Here is a 19,102-nt window from a genome sequence, read left to right as displayed (position 1 = left end):
AGTATAGATTTTTGAAAAAAATTCCATTTTAATTTATGTGAATGTTTTATAAACTATAAAGTTCTAAATAACACATAATGTTTTTATTGCAATGTCCTATTAGCTTCTAGAATAACTGGAAATGTCATCAAATTAAAATCACTCAATGTATTAAATTATAAAATTTTATTCACTGGAGTTCAATATGAAATTCACAAGTAAAGTAAAGGAAGTCATTTTTCTAAGAAGTTATAACAACATATATAATAGACAGGAAGTCAACAAAGATTACAAACAAAATTTTTAGAAGTCTTCCTACAATTTCATCTTCTAGACTTGTGGGGGTAGTAGTAGAAATTAATATCCAATTTTTACATGTCATATCCAAAATGCTTCTGCTTCCTAAGAAGTAAAATAAAGAGAAAACATCCTTAAACAAACACGTTTATAATCCTGATTTTTTTAAACTCAATCTAATAATTCGCACAGTAAAGAAATAGTGATCAAGAAATGTCTTTCAGTCAGGACTTTGTACATTTTAGTAACCAGTCCATGAGCTAAAATACTTTTCTCCTTAATGAATTAATGAACTTTTACCCACTAATTTTGACCATCTTGTGTCATAATCATTGAATTTTCTACTCGTCTGTCTATTTTTTGGCTGAGCTGTGAAGCTTGTGGGAATAAAGGGGGAATCAAATCTGGGCTGCAGCAGTGAACGCAGAGAGTCCTAACCACAGGACCACTAGAGAATTCTCTTATCTTTCCTTCTTTAAAAAAAAAAAGGCAAAAAAAATTTTTTAAAAAAGCTCAAGAACTATCAGAATTACCACTCTCTTCCCAATGTTATAAATTATCAGTTTATTTTTGAAGTCTTTTCTGCAAAGTCACTTATAACCACTTTTATGGAACCAGTGAAATTGCAACTTTTCTAACCTACAGCTAGTATTACCAGGAAAGAAGAATTTGAAGTCATGCAAAAAGGCAGGTGATAAAATTTTTTAAAATTAAACAACAAAAGGTTTGTTTCATTTCCTTGATCTTTCCTCAAAATCCTCTTTCTTATATTTTGGTCACTTATTAAGACATTAAATATTTTCATTTCCACCACACTCTTGTGTTCAGATGGTAAAGAATCCCTCTGCAATGCAGGAGACCTGGATTCGATCCCTGGGTCAGGAAAATCCCCTGGAGGAGGGAACGGCAACCCACTCCAGTATTCTGGCCTGGAGAATCCCATGGACAGAGGAGCCTGGCGGGCTACAGTCCATGGGGTCGCAAAGAGCCAGATACTGCTGAGCAACTAACACTTACTTTCTGTGTTAATCTGTTTTTTAAAAATATCTGGAATTTTTTTAAGTATTATGGAATTGCAAAAGGTATTAACTTGTAGTCTGTTGAGCACACTGTTGGAATGTTTTACTGAATGCCTGTCAGGTAGGGAATTTAGAACCATTCCCAACTCCTTTTTCCAGGAATGTAAGGTCAAATGAGTTAAGTAATTTTCAAAGCCTTGTATCCAAGTCCCTTATATACACTCAACTTAAAATGAGCATCAATACTTTTAAAAAGTGGCAAGATTGGGGTGGGAAAATATTTTCTGCTATTTTTTTTGCTCAAACCCAAAAAGGCAGGTAGAGTTTTAGGAGAGAACATGAAAGAGAAACAGGGAGATAAGTGAGATGTATACAAATACCTTCTCCCTCTTTTGACTGATACCTTCTCCCCCTTGATTCATCTCTGTCATAACTAACCCCTCCCTAAAGGAGGGGATGATTTGCCCCAAATTTGGCAGCAATCATTGGCAAAGTGGTGATGGTGGTGGTGGTGGTTTGTGACCACAAAGAGCCCATCAGGATCCTCTGTCCATGGAATTTCCCAGGCAAGAATGCTAGAGTGGGTTGCCATTTCCTTCTCCAGGGGATCTTCCCAACCCAGGGATGGAACCAGCATCTCCTGCGTTGCAGGTGGATTCTTTACTGCTGAGCCACCAGGGAAGCCCGCATTGGCAAAGTAAACACCTAGAATTTCCCTTAAGTTCAACAATTCCTTGGGAATTGTTTGGGAAACAAGGGTAAGAATAGCATAAGAATTTGCAAAGTGATTTTCCTTGCCTCATATTTCCTCCACCTCCAGCTTGTGTTTCTTCAGTCTGTACTGCGAGGGGTACCTTCAATTTTATCCAATTACAGTAGGAGAGAGACAGAATAGGAAGCAAGGGAAAGACCAGATGAGTGATGGGGATTGGAGAGTGCACAGAAACCCACTTCTCACCTGATTTAATCCGGGTAGTGGTAGATAATGCTGCGCCTCGGTTTTCTCTCTGGCTGCTCTTCCTAGGACAAAGTGCATTCAGAACAGGTGGTCTCTTAGCAACCTTGGTTCCTGTGTCAAAGCACATTAAAAGCCTTTATTGAATGGTGAGGTAGTCTGTGAAGTGGGCAGTCAGGGAGCCTGCGTGGCAAAACTCTCAAAGAAGTTGGGAAAAGGTGATATGTTAATTTTAGTGGATTACAGAAACTACAGCTAAAAACTGTAGCTAAAAACTACACCTTTCACAGAAAAGTTAAACAGAATTCTAGAATTTTCCTGACAGGGCAAACATTTACCACTCTTTTCAAACAATAGTTCTCAGGGGGTGGGGGGAACAGAAGAGATGTTGTTTAAGGGTTACATATGTGCCACTGATAGACAAATAAGTTCCAGAGGGGTAATGTACAGTACAGTGAGCATAGTCATAAAAGTGTATTATATACATTAAACTTGCTAAGAGACTAGATATTAATTGCTTTCAGCACAGAAGAAATGACAATCATGTGACATGCAGAGATGTTAGCTAACGTGACCATGGCAGTCATATTACAATATAAACATATCAAATCAGTACACTGTACACCTTAAACTTACACAACGTTTGTGTCAAATATAAATTAAATTTTGAAAGTTCCTAAAATTATTTTTTAAATATATGTTTCATTATCTTCCATAGTACAACAAACAAAAATTCTCTTTCTGGATAAGAGGCAATACCTCCTGGGATTTTATATCTGCTATAAATTTTATAAGTTTTAAGACTGTGTATCACTTTTACAAACAAATTAGAAAGTGGAGGAGTGAATTTATTTGCAAAGACCAGGCTGTAAAATTACTGAAAAATTATTTATCCAACAAAATGATGATTATTACAACTATGAAATAATAGAAACATTACTTAGAAAATCATGTTGAAATATTTAAGTATGACGAAAACCTATACTTTAGGACCAGTCATTACACTCCTGGGTATATACCTGAAATACAAGCATAGATATCCACACCAGGACACACATTCAAACTTGATTTGTAATATACTGAAGCAACTTAGCAAAAGCAGCAGCAGCAACTTAAAAACAAACCAAATGCCTATTAGTAGATAGATAAATCCATATAATGGAATATTATACAATAATGAAAATTAAGTTACAGCTACATGAAAAAACAGTGGTGAATTTTACAAACATAATATTGAGTTTTTAAAAAGCAAGACACAAAATAAAACACATGGTAAATACATTTATGTAAAGTAGGAAAACAATTAAAGCTGCACGATTTAGGAGTACATAATATGGGTAGCAATGGTATAGGTGATCAATCGATCAAGTAAAGCAAAGGACGGACTACCATAAACTCAGGATAGTGGTGGTGTCAAGGGAAGGGGTGGAGAGCTTCCAGAAGTATTTCATTTCCTTCTTTCTTTTCTTTAAAATTTGGCCCTGCCACGTGCCATGCAAGGATCTTAGTTCTCCCCACAGTGGAAGCACTGAGTCTGAGTCCTCATCACTGGACCACTGGGGAAATCTCTTTTATTTAAAAATTTTTCACTTTCTGTCCTTGGTGGTGGTGATGTTAATAATCAGTTTTTAATTACTTCCTAAACTTTTGAACTGTGGTGCTGGGAAGACTCCTGCAAGTCCCTTGGACTGCAAGGAGATCCAACCAGTCCATCCTAAAGGAGACCACTCCTGGTTGTTCACTGGAAGGACTGATGCTGAGGCTGAAACTCCAATCCTTTGGCCACCTCATGCGAAGAGTTGACCCATTGGAAAAGATCCTGATGCTGGGAGGGATTGGGGGCAGGAGGAGAAGGGGACGACAGAGGATGAGATGGCTGGATGGCATCACTGACTCGATGGACGTGAGTCTGAGTGAACTCCAGGAGTTGGCGATGGACAGGGAGGCCTGGCGTGCTGCGATTCATGGGGTCGCAAAGAGTCGGACACGATGGAGTGACTGAATTGAACTGAACTGAAACTGCACATAGAAATTTTATAGGCCTTTCTCTAGGTATGTAGGACTTCACAATTGAAATATTCTTTAAAAAGTCAGAGAATTCTCTACAAATGTCAATAATGACTATAGTTGTTGAGTTTGGGTGAAGGACTATATGTGATTTTTTCCCCTTGTTTCTTTCATTTCTCATATTTTCATTTAAAGGATGTTGCTTATGAAACTTCAGAACACTAAAGAAAATAGTTTTCTAGCTCCCTGTCCTCCTTCTTGTCCATCTGTTTAAAAGTAATGACTTTATCTTTGTCAAACAAATCATTTTAACAAATATGAACTCGGGAAAATTAAATGCATCAGTGAGAGATTTGAATGAAAATATGTAACCACACTTTATCCAATAAATTACACATTTTCATTAAAATGTTTCACTGACCCATTCCATTTTTCTTGAGTTTATATTAAATCTCTTTGGCTAAAGAACATGTTCTTGCTTCAGTCCAAAATGATCATGAAAAACAGGAATGTGGGTGGTTCCTGTCTGGGTCTTCTCCTTAATGTTAGATCTGTTTCTAGAACTAAATCGCTGGAAGCACTTGAATCTGTACCACAAGTTTACTAGCACACTCAGATGTTACTGGGGATTAAATGATGCTTGATTCACATTTTGCCTAATTAGTGCTTGCTATGCTATGGGTTGCACAGAGTCGGACACGAATGAAGCGACTTAGCAGCAGCAGCAGCAGCATGCTAGAAGCTTGGTAATCGTGTTTTTTCTCTTAGGAACATTCTTTTGGAGGAATGGCTATTTCACAGCAGCATTTTCAGAAAAAAAGATGATTTGTAGTGTTTTTTATTGGATAAAACATGCACTGAATAAACAGATTTCAAAAATAAGTTGATTAATTTTAAACAAGTTAGCACACTTCTTGAAGTGTAATAGAATGTATTCAGTGAAACTGTCTTATTTTGAATACAACATTTAAAAATCCTAGCTAAAATAACATTAACTCCAATTTCTGATATAAGACATCCTAGGTTATCTGGGGCCTAACATATTTCATGTTGAAATTTCAGATGGCTGCAAATAATTGCCCCTATCTTTTGAATGTCTCTTTATACCTTTCTTTCCCCTATTTCCAAAAGGCAATGAGAAACAATCTATTTTGTAGAAATTAATATCTAGAAAGTTATACTGAAAGTAGTATGAATAATCTCTTAACTAGTTTTCAAAACTTGTCTTTATTATATTCTCTTTTGACTCCACCAAGAGTCCAAATAATCTAACCCAAATTAATCTGTTTATTGAATGGTTGAACAGTGGTATCCCACAAAGAAAGTTAGACAAATGCCTAGTAGTCGTCACTTTTGGTCTCTGGGGGTTGAATTTCATTGCATTCTCTGTTTTTTACCCTGCCATCAGCTTGTAGGTACTAGCCTTTCAAATCCCCACAATCTTGTAGAGACTCCAGGGACCCCAAGAAGAGTGCATTTGCCAAATGGCTTGGTCCCCTAGGAAAATCAAAACAATGAAAATGAATCAGTAAAACCCCCTCTATTACATAAATTTATTACTTGTCCTAAGCCTTCACCCATTTCTCAATCTCTCCCAACCTCTACTATTTCCGCTTCTTAGGCGTGGAGTCTCAGTCAAGACAAAGAAGAGAACATACTTTGCAAAGTCTGTTTTTCAATCAAAAGAAAAACACTTTTCATTGGATTCAAGATTGTAGTCTTAAACACATGAGTCACATTTCAAAAATATTTTCTGTTTTGATAAGAATTTGCTAATCCTACTTGTTTCCATCAATATCTAATGGTCAAGATAACATTCACAGAAGTTCCCTAGAGACACAAATAGAAAAATGAGACACAATTGAAACCTGTCCACTCTTGCTTAACAAGTTACTTAAAGAGGCTCAGACAGTAAGGAATCTGCCTGCAATGCAGGAGACCTGGGTTCAATCCTTGGATTGAGAATGATCCCCTGGAGAAGGAAATGGCTAGCCACTCCGGGATTCTTACCTGGAGAGTCCCATGGACAGAGGAGCCTGGCAGGCTACAGTCCATAAGGTCACGAAGAGTTGGATAGGACTGAGCAGCTACCTGTTTCACTTTTACTTTTAAGTAAAGTATAATAATGGCCATTTATCATGGGTCTAGTATGTGCAGGTTGTGATTAGACACTACTGGGGCGTGGAGCAACTGCCCAAGTTTTGAAGCTACAGCCTTGTTGCTAGTAACCTAGAACTTTAGCCCCCAGATGCCACTCGGTTTCAACTACGTGGATTTATTAATGTTTTCAAATGAAATGGACCAAAATGGAAATATCCACATGTAATTACCAACAGCCATTCTTTCTCTTTAGTCCTGACTCCTCTCCGTATATGTGAATTGCTGGGTGAACAAAGGGATGGATAGTCTTGCAGTTACCCCTCTGGGCCTGATAACCCTGAATTTTCTGGAACACTTTTACAACAGCCAGTTTTATTCACATCAAAACCATCTTCTCTTTATAAATGGATCTTTCACAGGCCACTACTACAAGCTTACTATCTAGCAACCTGATTAGCTGAAAGTTCAGGGTTTTTTAAATCTGTTTTTTATGAGCTTTTACTCTCTGCAATTTTATTCTCTTCTATTATTAGTTTTGTTATCGACCCACTGATCATCTTATGACTGACAAGTTTGTCCCCTTGACCTTCTTTTTTTTGGCTGTGCCAGCGGCTTGTGGGATCTTAGTTTCTCAATCAGGGATTGAACCTATGTCCCCTGCAGTGGAAGCAAGAAATCTTAACCACTGGCCCACCAGGGAATTTCTCCTCTTGATCTTATTAACATTAGCTGGATGGAGAAGTAACAAGAATGCTTCCAGGACTTGGTAGTTGAGAGATGGGTCAGGAATAAGATTGGTGGTATTTGACTTGGATCTGCCGCTTACTATGAGACCCTGGGCAAGTCATGTTAACTCTCTGTGCCTCTGTTTGTTAGCACTTCTATAAAATGGGGATGAGAATAACTGTGTGTGTGCATGTGTGTGTGTGTGCATGCTCTGTTGTGCTCTTTGTGACCCCGTGGACTGTATCCCACAATGCTCCTCGGTCCATGGAATTTTCCAGGCAAGAATACTGGAGTGAGTTGCCATTTCCTACTTTGAGGGAATCTTCCTGAACCAGGGATCAAACCCGAGTCTCTTGTGTCTCCTACATTGAGAGCCGATTCTTTAATACTGTGCCACCTGGAAGCCCAATAATGACAGTAGCCACTTCTTAGGGTAGTTTGGAGAAGGCAATGGCACCCCACTCCAGTACTCTTGCCTGGAAAATCCCATGGATGGAGGAGCCTGGTAGGCTGCAGTCCATGGGGTTGCCAAGAGTCGGACACGACTGAGCAACTTCACTTTCACTTTTCACTTTCATGCATTGGAGAAGGAAATGGCAACCCACTCCAGTGTTCTTGCCTGGAGAATCCCAGGGATGGGGGGAGCCTGGTGGGCTGCCATCTCTGGGGTCACACAGAGTCAGACACAACTGAAGCAACTTAGCAGCAGCAGCAGGGCAGTGTGAGAATTAAATGAGATAATACTGTGCCTAGCGAGTAAACACTTAATAAGCAAGGGTAACTATCATTATCAATTGTACTCTACCATATTACCTCCTAGATGGTACCCCTTGAATGAATCAGTTTTCTCAGTTTCTCTTTAGGTATCCAAACATACAAAATTGTCACACACCTACTCATCCTTTGAAGCCCAACATATCTCCTCTGTGATCCTTCCTGATGTCCTCGGGCAGAATTTAGTGTCCACTTATCTGTAACGTATTGAAACTCACTACAGTGTATAATGGCTACTGTTTGCATGCAACCCCCATGGGCAGTTGCTGTCTCCCTAGAAAGTGGGGATGGACTTACCCATCCTGAATCCCACTGCATCATGGTATTTGATGTTAATCATTTTTAACAATATTGATTTACTAATTGCACATCAGACAGAAGCTTTCTCGGAAGGCTGAAAGTTCATTTTGCCCAAAAGACAACTACAATAAGAAAAACACATACAATAAGTCTACTTTTACCACCAAAATTTTAAAAATAAAATCCCAATGTTGGGTAGTTTCAATTTTGTCTCCAGAAAATGTCTCTCTCCCACAAAATTTATGTTTAATGAAATTTATCTTTTAGAAACCTGAGAAATCATATAGGAATCATGCCTTGTTGATGTTTTTTCTTTTGGCCTGTAATTATGTGACCTAGTCAAATGTTGGAAGAGAACAAAACTTTTGTACCAGCCTACAGGGTTTCATGATGGAAATGTCCTGTTGGGACGGTTACTATTTCTCCAGCATAATGGTGATTTGTCTCCTTAAGATTCTAGAAACAGATGACAGCCTGGTAGGATAGGAGACATCAACTCCTTAATTTTGAGTCATTCAGAAGTTAACTAAAAAATCGGGCATATTCAATAGTTAAAAGGATTCTGTGCATTCTGTAAGTTTCCAAACTAGAGTTCAAAGTGCATTTTCTGAATTAATTATGTGAGGAATTATATGAGGAAGAGAATTTAACAGATATCTGAGAAATTAACTCATCAATAATATGAGCATTGTACAGAGAAAGCTTGAATGAGAATAACAATAAATGGCATATGGTTTTACACCGGTGATTATGAGCATGATTGTAAAACCTTGTTTCCTGATTAAAATATGATTTCAAGGAGACCTTTCTCTCTCTAGCTAAGAAAAACAACTGTAGTGAAAAAATCTCAACTATGACAGAAATGTTAGCACTGGCAAAGAAATTTGAGATTTCTTCCAGCTTCTCATTTGACAAGCGAGGCCCAGAGAAGTACAGTAACTTGTCTGAGGTCACATAGTTACTTTTCTTCTGAGCAGCCATATTAATTGCCTCAGCAAGTTTTTGATACATTTATGATAAATTGGATTCTGCATTTCACCAGACTTGGCTATTTGAAGATATTCTACCTTCAACACCTCTCAACTGCTTTGATTCAGGCCAAGGGAAGGCCAATGTCCAGGATAAGATAAGCCACAAGGAGAACTTGGAAACTTACGAGGTAAGACTTGCCAGGATTGACAAAGTGGACTTTGCTTGGAGACAGAAACACGTGCTCTGTCACAGAGATGGGGGTCAGAAAGGTTGTGGAGCTGGATGGAACTGGTTTGAGATCCTGGTTCTGGCTGGTATTAGCACGATAGCCATTGACCAGACCTCACCTGCTATCTCATCTGGAGATAGACATAACCAGTCTTGCATGGGATTGAAAGGATTTTATTGATAACTATAGTTAAGAAGGGCCTGCACATATTCTGATTTTAATCTCATAAAGCCACGTGAGGTGAGTGCTAATGCTTCTATTTCCTTAGTTGGAGAGACTGATGACCTGAAACCTCAGGGAGCTATTTGAGATCACACTCCTGGGGATGACCCGGGATTTGAATGGAAGTCAGTTTGGCTTCAAAGCCTTAGCCACTGCAGCATCTCAGGAGTGGTCAAAAGAAAAAAGTGAGCTAAGAGCCCAGCATGTTGCCTGGCAACAGATAAAATAATGGTTGATATGATGAAGCTTGGGAGTCAAAAAGGTGGACACTTCCTGCAGTCCGACAATGATGGAGGGAGGTGAGGGACTCAGATGGACTTAAGAGGTGGCAGACCCCAGGAAGCTGAGACAGACACGCAGACAAGTGGGCCAGAGGGCACTGTCTGGCCTGGCAGAGCCCCATGAGGGTCCACCTGACCCCTAGGAGTGCAGAGAGGGTCCCAGACTCTGTGGAATCCCTCTGCTCTCCTCCTCTTTGACTGTAGTTCTCATGCTTTCTCTCCATGTCAACATCTGTCCAATCTGGGCTTTCCCAAGCCATATATGACCATGCCTCAAGAAGGCAATGGCACCCCACTCCAGTACTCCTGCCTGGAAAACCCCATGGATGGAGGAGCCTGGTAGGCTGCAGTCCATGGGGTCGCTGAGGGTCAGACACGACTGAGTGACTTCACTTTCACTTTTCACTTTCATGCATTGAAGAAGGAAATGGCAACCCACTCCAGTACTCCTGCCTGGAGAATCCCAGGGCCGGGGGAACCTGGTGGGCTGCCGTCTATGGGGTCACACAGAGTCAGACACGACTGAAGTGACTTAGCAGTAATAGCAGAACATTTTTAAAAAACATTAATTAGTTAATTGTTTTGGCCATGTGCACAGCATGTGGCAGGGCTTCCCAGGTAGCTCAGTGCTAAATAATCTGCTTCCCAATGCAGGAGATGTAGGAGACTCCAGGTCAAGAAGCTCCCCCGGAGGAGGAAAGGGCAACCCACTCCAGTATTCTTGCCTGGGAAATCTCATGGACAGAGGAGCCTGGTGTGCTACAGTCCAAGGGGTTGCAAAGTCAGACACGACTGAGTGAGCACACAGGCACACACAGCATGTGGGATCTCCGTTCCTTGACCAGGGAGGACCCCGTATTCCCTGCGTTGGAAGTGAGGAGGCTTAACTCCTGGAGCACCAGAGAAGTCCCTTGCCTCACACATTTGAGTAAATATTCCAGCCCTAAAATGAACAGTTTTGCTACCTATGAATAAACATCTCTTCTTAATCATCCAGTACTGAGACTCCTGAAGGCTGAAATTTTCCGAGACCCTGTTCCTAAACCAAATAGGAGATTGCATTGCCCCTAAGAAGACATAAATTACTCAGTTACAGGCACTTAACAGTAAGAAAGATTCTGGAACCAAAACAATCAAAATGTTTTCAACCTTCTCCCTGCCAAGTTCCTCAACCCTTGCCAGGAATCACAGCTGTAGTGCAGTCTTACGAGGCCAGATGAACTGTCCAGTGTTGTGGCGAGGACCAGCCCTACAAAGCTTCCTTGCGGAGCCCCACAGGGCAGTGCCACATGACTCCTTCCATGGTGTGGTGAAGCAGGAGTGGAGCTGAGGCCAGGTGCTTATTTGTTGGCTTTGGGGGTTTTATCTGCAGAGCTCTCATATCGAAACAAGTGTCCTCCCAGGTTTGGCAAGTGGAGGGGAGGTCTCTGGACCTGTTTGACTTCTTAAAAGCATTCGGGAAAACCTTTTAAACTACTTTCTTGGCCTGCAACACACACTCCTTTGCCTAAATTCATTGCTAGCAGTTTTGTCTTTTTAATCTAATATTTGATTTCTGAAACCAGCTAAGTGTTATTTGGAGTCAAGTTAAGCTGAGAAGGCAGATGGCCAGGTTGGAGAACAGAATTTCAGGTTCAATGAAAGACTGTAACTTCTTCTAAGGTCAAATTAAATTCCTAGCATTTAGCACAGGGCTGGGGCTTCCCTGATAGCTCAGTTGGTAAAGAATCCACCTACAGTGCAGGACACACTGGTTCTATTCTTGGGTTGGGAAGATCTGCTGGAGAAGGGATAAACTACCCACTCCAGTATTCTTGGGCTTCTCTTGTGACTCAGCTGGTAAAGAATCCGCCTGCAATGAGGGAGACCTGGGTTCGATCCCTGGGTTGGGAAGATTCCCTGGAGAAGGAAAAGGCTACACACACCAGTATTCTGGCCTAGAGAATTCCATGAACTGTATAGTCCATGGAGTCGCAAAGAGTTGGACACAACTGAGTAACTTTCTTGAGCCGGCTCACCCTTATGGCAGAAAGTGAAGAGGAAATAAAAAGCCTCTTGATGAAAGTGAAAGAGGAGAGTGAAAAAGTTGGCTTAAAGCTCAACATTCAGAAAACGAAGATCATGGCATCTGGTCCCATCACTTCATGGGAAATAGATGGGATAACAGTGGAAACAGTGGCTGACTTTATTTTTTTGGGCTCCAAGATCACTGCAGGTGGTGACTGCAGCTATGAAATTAAAAGACGCTTACTCCTTGGAAGAAAAGTTATGACCAACCTAGATAGTATATTCAAAAGAAGAGACATTACTTTGCCGACTAAGGTCCGTCTAGTCAAGGCTATGGTTTTTCCATTGGTCATGTATGGATGTGAGAGTTGGACTGTGAAGAAGGCTGAGCACTGAAGAATTAATGCTTTTGAACGGTGGTGTTGGAGAAGACTCTTGCAAGTCCCTTGGACTGCAAGGAGATCCAACCAGTCCATTCTGAAGGAGATCAACCCTGGGATTTCTTTGGAAGGAATGATGCTAAAGCTGAAGCTCCAGTACTTTGGCCACCTCATGCGAAGAGTTGACTCATTGGAAAAGACTCTGATGCTGGGAGGGACTGGGGGCAGGAGGAGAAGGGGACGACCGAGGATGAGATGGCTGGATGGCATCACGGACTCGATGGACTTGAGTCTGAGTGAACTCCGGGAGATGGTGATGGACAGGGAGGCCTGGCATGCTGCGATTCATGGGGTTGCAAAGAATCGGACACGACTGAGCAACTGAACTGAACTGAACTGAACTGAGCAACTTTCACTTTCACTTTGGAACAAAACAGGTACTCAAAAAAAAAAAAAAAAAAACTGGGGTGGGGAGGATGAGATTCGACTTTATGGTGAGTTTTTCTGTGCCTCCCAAGCTTGTTGCATAGAAGGTGAACCCAGGGAGGAACACTGAAAACCAATGAGCTGTTTTCTAAGAATGCACAGCTCTCCAAGGTGAGGTCTGATGATAATACCCATCCTCAGTGAGTAAGTTTTGGGCATGATGGCCCTGTGGAATGCCTGCCCACTGTTTGCACTTCTCATGTACCATGGATCAAAGCCATTCTGACTTATATCAGTTACTCATGGAATGACTTCTCTCTCCTACCTTATTCTGAGTTTACTGACCCTTGGAGAAGGAAATGGCAACCCACTCCAGTACTCTTGCCTGGAGAATCCCATGGAGGCAGGAGCCTGGTAGGCTATAGTCCATGGGGTCGCAAAGAGTTGGACACGACTGAGCGACTTCACTTTCACTTTCACTTTGCTAATCTAGCACTGTGTATTCACACAGTGGGAATGAAATAACCATTTGCAGAATGAAAGCTTGCAGTGGAAGACAAAAATCTCATCCTGTCTCCTGAGCATACAGGATAGCACTTTGGGAAGTAGGTATTCTCTGAAACAACCCTCCTTTCTGTCTCATCCAGACACAGAATTGGAGCTAGGAAGCGGGGGAACCAGTCTTTCAGAAGCACAGAAGCATGGAACCAAAAGAAAAATTTCAGAATGCTGATTATAGAAGAGCAGAAAAGTTTATTACAATAATAGCTTGTGCTTTGGATTTGAGTTTCCCCAGCACTGTTGATCTTGTAGTTGTTTAGTCACCAAGTCATGTCCAGCTCTTTGCAACCCCATGCATTGCAGCATGCCAGGCTTCCTCGTCCTTCACTGTCTCTTGCAGTTTAGCCATAGCCTAATGTCCTGAACTGCTTACCATACGGCATCCTCCAATGGCCCCATCCTCAGCATTCCCATGGCTGATACGATCCTAAGGATGAAGTTACTAAAAGCACTAAAAGCCAGTTATTGTCTCTACAGTTTAAACTTTCCCATCAAAGACCATGTTGGAGGTTCTAGGTTAAGAAGAGTCAAGAAAAAATTCAAATGAGGGACATCATCGATAATGCTCCCATACTCGGCCACTTAGAAACATGGTGAGTAAAACCCACCACCTTATCAAGGAGGTTATAACTCTCATCTCATAAACAAGGAAACTGAGGCTCAGAGAGGGTGAGTGCTTGTTTAAGGTCGCACAGCTTGTTGAGCCAGGCCTCAGTGCCAAGCCAGCATCTCCCTCCTTCCAGTTCCCTGTGATGCCTCTCTTATTTAGAAGCCTGATGCACATGTTCAAGAGGACTGAACCTACCTAACTAAAGCAGAAAAATCTCTTAGTCTGTAATCCTGAGGAGGGACTGGAGTGTCAGCTTTCATCTTTTCTGAGACGGCTGGGCAGGGCCCCAGCTTCAGGGTCTTCCTTTTCCAGACCGTAAACACAGTGACCTACTTTGCAGGACTCTCAGAAACAACCATTATTTTGAAAGAAAAAAAAAAAAAAGGCTGCAAGGACAAAGCCTTTGGCTAAACACTCAAGGTGGCAATAAATTCAAGCAACAGGACAGATGCTCTCTCCCTGCAGCAAACCTCAAACGTGGAAAAATAACAGACAAGGCCCAAGTGTCCAGTCCAATATTCCCCTGCAGACACTTTCCATGTGTGAAATTTCTCTTTGAAATCACTGAAATCCTCTCTTTGGGGAGGGAACACAGAAAGACAGAAATACTGTTAATAATAATAATATTATAAAATAATTAATAATAAATATTGATATCTGGCATGACCACAAGGCTGGGTCAAGCTTTGAGATCATATTAAACCCCTTGCTTCTCCTTCTGGCTTTATTAAGCTAGAAGGAAATGGAGGGCATAGAACTCTAATTCATATTAGATAATATAACCAACCTTATAAAAACTGGAAAGACATTGAAAGACAGGGAGAGAAAACAGGTTTCCAGGGTCTTTGAGCTTCCTGTATTCCCCTACCAGAAGCAAGCAAGACTTCTGCTAAACTTTCCTCTTGTCAACATTTTAAAAGGCCACTAAAAAACAACCAAAACTTACTGTTTAGGGGTTTGATAAGCGAAGTCCAAAGTCACGGAGGTGATCTCTCTCTTTTGTGAAAAACACCATCTGCTCCTAGGTGGCTCAGGAGACTCGCTGGGCTGTTATTAATAACTGGCTTAGCGCTTTCCTGAGAAACATGAGCCAGGCTGTCACGGGAGGAGGCAAGTGGGGAGGAACAGACAGACACAGGTGGGGTAAATGATGACAAAAACACCCTTAGGCCCACAGAGGAGTGCAAATAACCCGTGAGGAAGGGGTGGGCCCCTCCACATCAGTATTGATCGTGAGGTGCTAAAGTTCATGTCAGAGGTGCTAAGAGTTCAACATCAACTAATCAAACACTCGCTACTATCTTACTCTATTGGAAAACGTCATGACTCAAGCAATGTCAAGCTTTCCTTTGTTCTTCTGAGCAATTCTTTTCCATGGATATTAATATTTGAATATCTTCTCAAACTATACATTTTTGCTTTATGTTGAATTTCTTGTTTTTCAAATACATAAACAAATAGATTTTTAAATGCACATTATCAATTTGTTAAGGTTTGTTTTCTCGTGAGCGCATCAGTCTCTCTCCAACAAATAATCCCAAAACCTTTCCTGGCAAAGGGAGGGGTGCATTGTGACAGCATCATAATAAAGGGAAACCTGTAGAATTCAAATTCAAAGAATGGAAAGAGTCGTGACCTGGCTACTGGTTTACAGCAGGTCTTCCCTTTTGAAAAACTATCAACTATTTCCCCAAAATCTAAGTCTATGCCTCCCTCCCCCTAACCACTGACACCAAATTGTTCAGACCAAGAACAACCTGTCTTCTAACTTACATGATCTAACTTACATTGGTTCTGTATCTGTCTAAAGCGTTAAAAGAAAACTGAGGATCACACAAAAGTTATTAGATTAAAGGGAACAAACGCTCATCAAATGTCCAATTTGTAAGGATCCAGCTGCCACCCGGTTCAGGCCTGGTAAATATTCTTTTTTCAAACTCAACTGGGGCTTCTCCTCTCCAGCCAGGCCCCTGACATTTGACCCACCTTCAACCTGAATCAGCATATTCAGAACAACCCTTCCTTAGTCATCCTACCCCAGCCCAAAAGCTGACCATGAACATGGACCTTCCCTGATCAATGGTCCAGACATCAACTCGTTCACCCCATAGACAACATCCAGCTCCTTCCGGTCTTGTTTACCCTCCTTTGGGGAAAAAGTGGAAGCAGTGACAAACTTTATTTTCTTGGGGTCCAAAATCACTATGGATGGTGACTGCAGCCATAAAATTAGAAAACACTTGTTCCTTGGAAGAAAAACTATGTTAAACCAAGACAGTGTATTAAAAAGCAGAGATATCACTTTGCTGACAAAGGTCTGTATAGTAAGAGCTATGGTTTTTCTAGTAGTCATGTACAGATGTGAGAGCTGAACCATAAAGAAGGCTGAGCGTTGAAGAATTGATGCTTTTGAATTGTGGTGCTGGAGAAGACTCCTGAGAGCTCCTTGAACAGCAGGAGATCAAACCAGTCAATCTGGTTTGGTTCATGGACGGACTGATGATGCTGAAGCTGAAGCTCCAATACTTTGGCCACCTGAAGTGAAGAGCGGACTCATTGGAAAAGACTCTAATGCTGGGAAAGACTGAGGGCAGGAGGAGAAGGGGGCAGTAGAGGATGAAAGAGTTAGATAGCATGGAGATGAATTTACGCAAACTCTGGGAGATAGTGAAGGACAGAGAAGCCTGATGTGCTGCAGTCCATGGGGTCACAGAGTCGGACATGACTTATTGACTGAACAACAAACTACAAAATTAGAAAAAAGCCATTTTCCACCTGACCTTTGAGATGCTTGCAATCTTGTGGTCAATGTGTTATTTTGCAGTGGGCCCCTTCCCCATAGTATAAGCCTTTTCTCTTTTTTGAGTATTTTTTGAAGTTGTGGTAAAAGGCACATATCGTAAACATTAGCACCCCAAACATTTTTAAGTGTGTGGTTTGGTCATGTTAAGTACGCCCACTTTATTGTGCTACAGATCTCCAGAACTTTTTCATCTTGCGAAACTGAAACTCTCATCCCCATCAGAGAGCCACTGTCTACTGCCGGCCTTTCCTCCCACCTCTGGCAACCACTTACAATAGTCCTTTCAAATACTCCCCCTTACCTAAATCTGGATTTGTCTTGGACAGTTTGCTGGTGCCATGTCTCAGACTGAATGCCAGCCCTCCCGTGGGCCAGGCCGTCTTCACTTAGGTTTTCCCATTGGCTTCTCTGACCCTCTGTGTCCTGGGGATCTGGGATGTTCATTCGGGGCTTTGGCCGGCCGTCTCACAAGACATGCTGAGTTACAGTGACTCTTCCAGGCAAGGTGACTTTCCTCTGGCTCTTCTGCGAGGCCCCTCCTATTTCTCTTTGGTTCCTCTTGTGAGATTTTTCCAGGAAGTTCCTTCAGCTCCTCAACTGAGGATTGAATGAAGGAGGATTCTTTGCACTGGGACAGTGTGGGAAGCATCAGAGCAGTAACACGAGGGGGATGATCTTTCCTGTCTTTTTTTTTCCCCTTTTTTCCCCCCTTTTTTTCCCCTTACCCCCTCCTTTCTTTTTTTTCCTGTCTTTTTTAAGGTGTTCATGTCTGAAGTGATTATCTAATCCCACGGGTTACTAACTGGATGAGTTTCCTAGGGTTGTCCTGACAAAATGCCATAAACTGTGTGGCTTTGAACAACAGAAAGTTGTTGTCTCAGAGTTCTGGAGGCTAGAATCTGAAACTGAGGTGTCGGCAGGGCCACCCTCCTTCTGCAGGTTCTAAGGGATGATTGTTTTCTTGTCTGGTCCTGGAGCTCAGTGACTGCCTGCAGTCCTTGGCACGTCCTGGTTTATGTTAGATGATCTACATACGTCATTTCTTCTTCTTTTTTTTAATTTCCCTGTAAACCGCCTCAAATAACTATTTTTTAAAAATAATTTTATTGATTGATTGATTGATTTCTGGCTGTGCCGGGTCTCCGTTGCTGTGCGGGCTTTTCCCTAGTTGTGGAGAGTGGGAGCTACTCTCTAGCTGTAGTGCAGGGACTTCTCACTGTGGCGGCTTCTCCTGTTGCACAGCACAGGTTCTAGGGCACACGGGCTTCAGCAGATGCAGCATGTGGGCTCAGCAGTTGAGGCTTCCCGGCTTTACAGCACAGGCTCACGGGTTTAGCTCTTCGGGACATGTGGGATCTTCCCAGACCAGGGATCAAACTTGTGTCTCCTGCATTGGCAGGCAGATTATTTACCACTGAGCCACCAGGGAAACCCTACATCATTGCTGATAAGATAAAATACTGAAATATTGGCAACTCACTCCAGGACCCTTGCCTGGAGAATCCCATGGATGGAGGAGCCTGGTAGGCTGCAGTCCATGGGGTCGCGAAGAGTCAGGCACGACTGAGCGACTTCACTTTCACTTTTCACTTTCATGCATTGGAGAAGGAAATGGCAACCCACTCCAGTGTTCTTGCCTGGAGAATCCCAGGGACAGAGGAGCCTAGTGGGCTGCCGTCAGGGGGTCGCACAGAGTCGGACACGATTGAAGCGACTTAGTAGCAAGCATAATTTTAAGACTTTATATATTTTGATCTGTTAGTGAATGTGTTTTCTTTTGCCACATCAAGAAGCGGTACTGTAAAGATGTATATGGCCACAAAAAGTTGTGAGATGTACATTCATAAGCTTTGCTATAAAACGGTGTGCGACAGTTCACAATTATCCACTTTCCAGTTATTTCTGTGGAACAGAAGTTGCTGGGGTTAAAAGTTATGATCATTATATGATCATTATATTTCTCTGGGAGAAATAACTGCATAGGAAAATACATGTGTATGCAAGGTATTCAGGATGTGCTTTTGTTAAGGGAAAGAAGAATAGCTTTGTCCTAAAGTAAGATGATTGGTTGTTTGAGAGTGAGGAGCAGGGATGCAGAGGACAAAATCCACGTGGATATAGAAAGTTGTAGAAGGTTCACAGAAAGGGAACTGTATTTGTCATGGTCAACATTTGTTAAGGGTTGGTGGTGGTTTAGTCACTAAGTCGTGTCTGACTCTTCCCAACCCAGGAGTTGAACCCAGGTCTCCTGCATTGCAGGCAGATTCTTTATCAGCTATGAGGGAAGCCTCCTTTGTTAAGAGTTAATGGGCTTATTATAAGATTGCCTTTAAAAGATCACTAGTATCAAATATCATACTGGTGAAAAACTGAAATTCTATTTTCTCGTTGCCAAATGACAAAATTTTCTTGGATTACTTATCTGCTTCTTAAGAGATTAGAAAAGTGTTCTCA

The 19,102-nt window shown here is 41.7% G+C and overlaps 1 protein-coding gene across 1 annotated transcript; it reads right to left on the bottom strand.

Annotated features, from left to right (window-relative positions):
- Positions 1-220: 220 nt before the first annotated feature.
- On the bottom strand, positions 221-14,921 carry MRLN (myoregulin). The gene is made up of 3 exons (XM_068981624.1): positions 14,792-14,921; positions 2,254-2,364; positions 221-381 (listed from the first exon to the last, which is right to left on the bottom strand). Exon 3 carries the CDS (start codon positions 359-361, stop codon positions 221-223), a length of 141 nt encoding a protein of 46 aa, XP_068837725.1. The 5' UTR covers positions 362-381; positions 2,254-2,364; positions 14,792-14,921.
- Positions 14,922-19,102: the final 4,181 nt, after the last annotated feature.

Source organism: Capricornis sumatraensis, chromosome 10 (assembly GCF_032405125.1).
Source record: "Capricornis sumatraensis isolate serow.1 chromosome 10, serow.2, whole genome shotgun sequence".
Taxonomy (NCBI): domain Eukaryota; kingdom Metazoa; phylum Chordata; class Mammalia; order Artiodactyla; family Bovidae; genus Capricornis; species Capricornis sumatraensis.
This window is presented reverse-complemented; position numbering and strand designations above follow the sequence as displayed.

What these genes read in the sequence shown, in the direction of transcription:
- MRLN (XM_068981624.1), bottom strand. Translation starts at nt 361, where the DNA reads ATGACATGTAAAAATTGGATATTAATTTCTACTACTACCCCCACAAGT.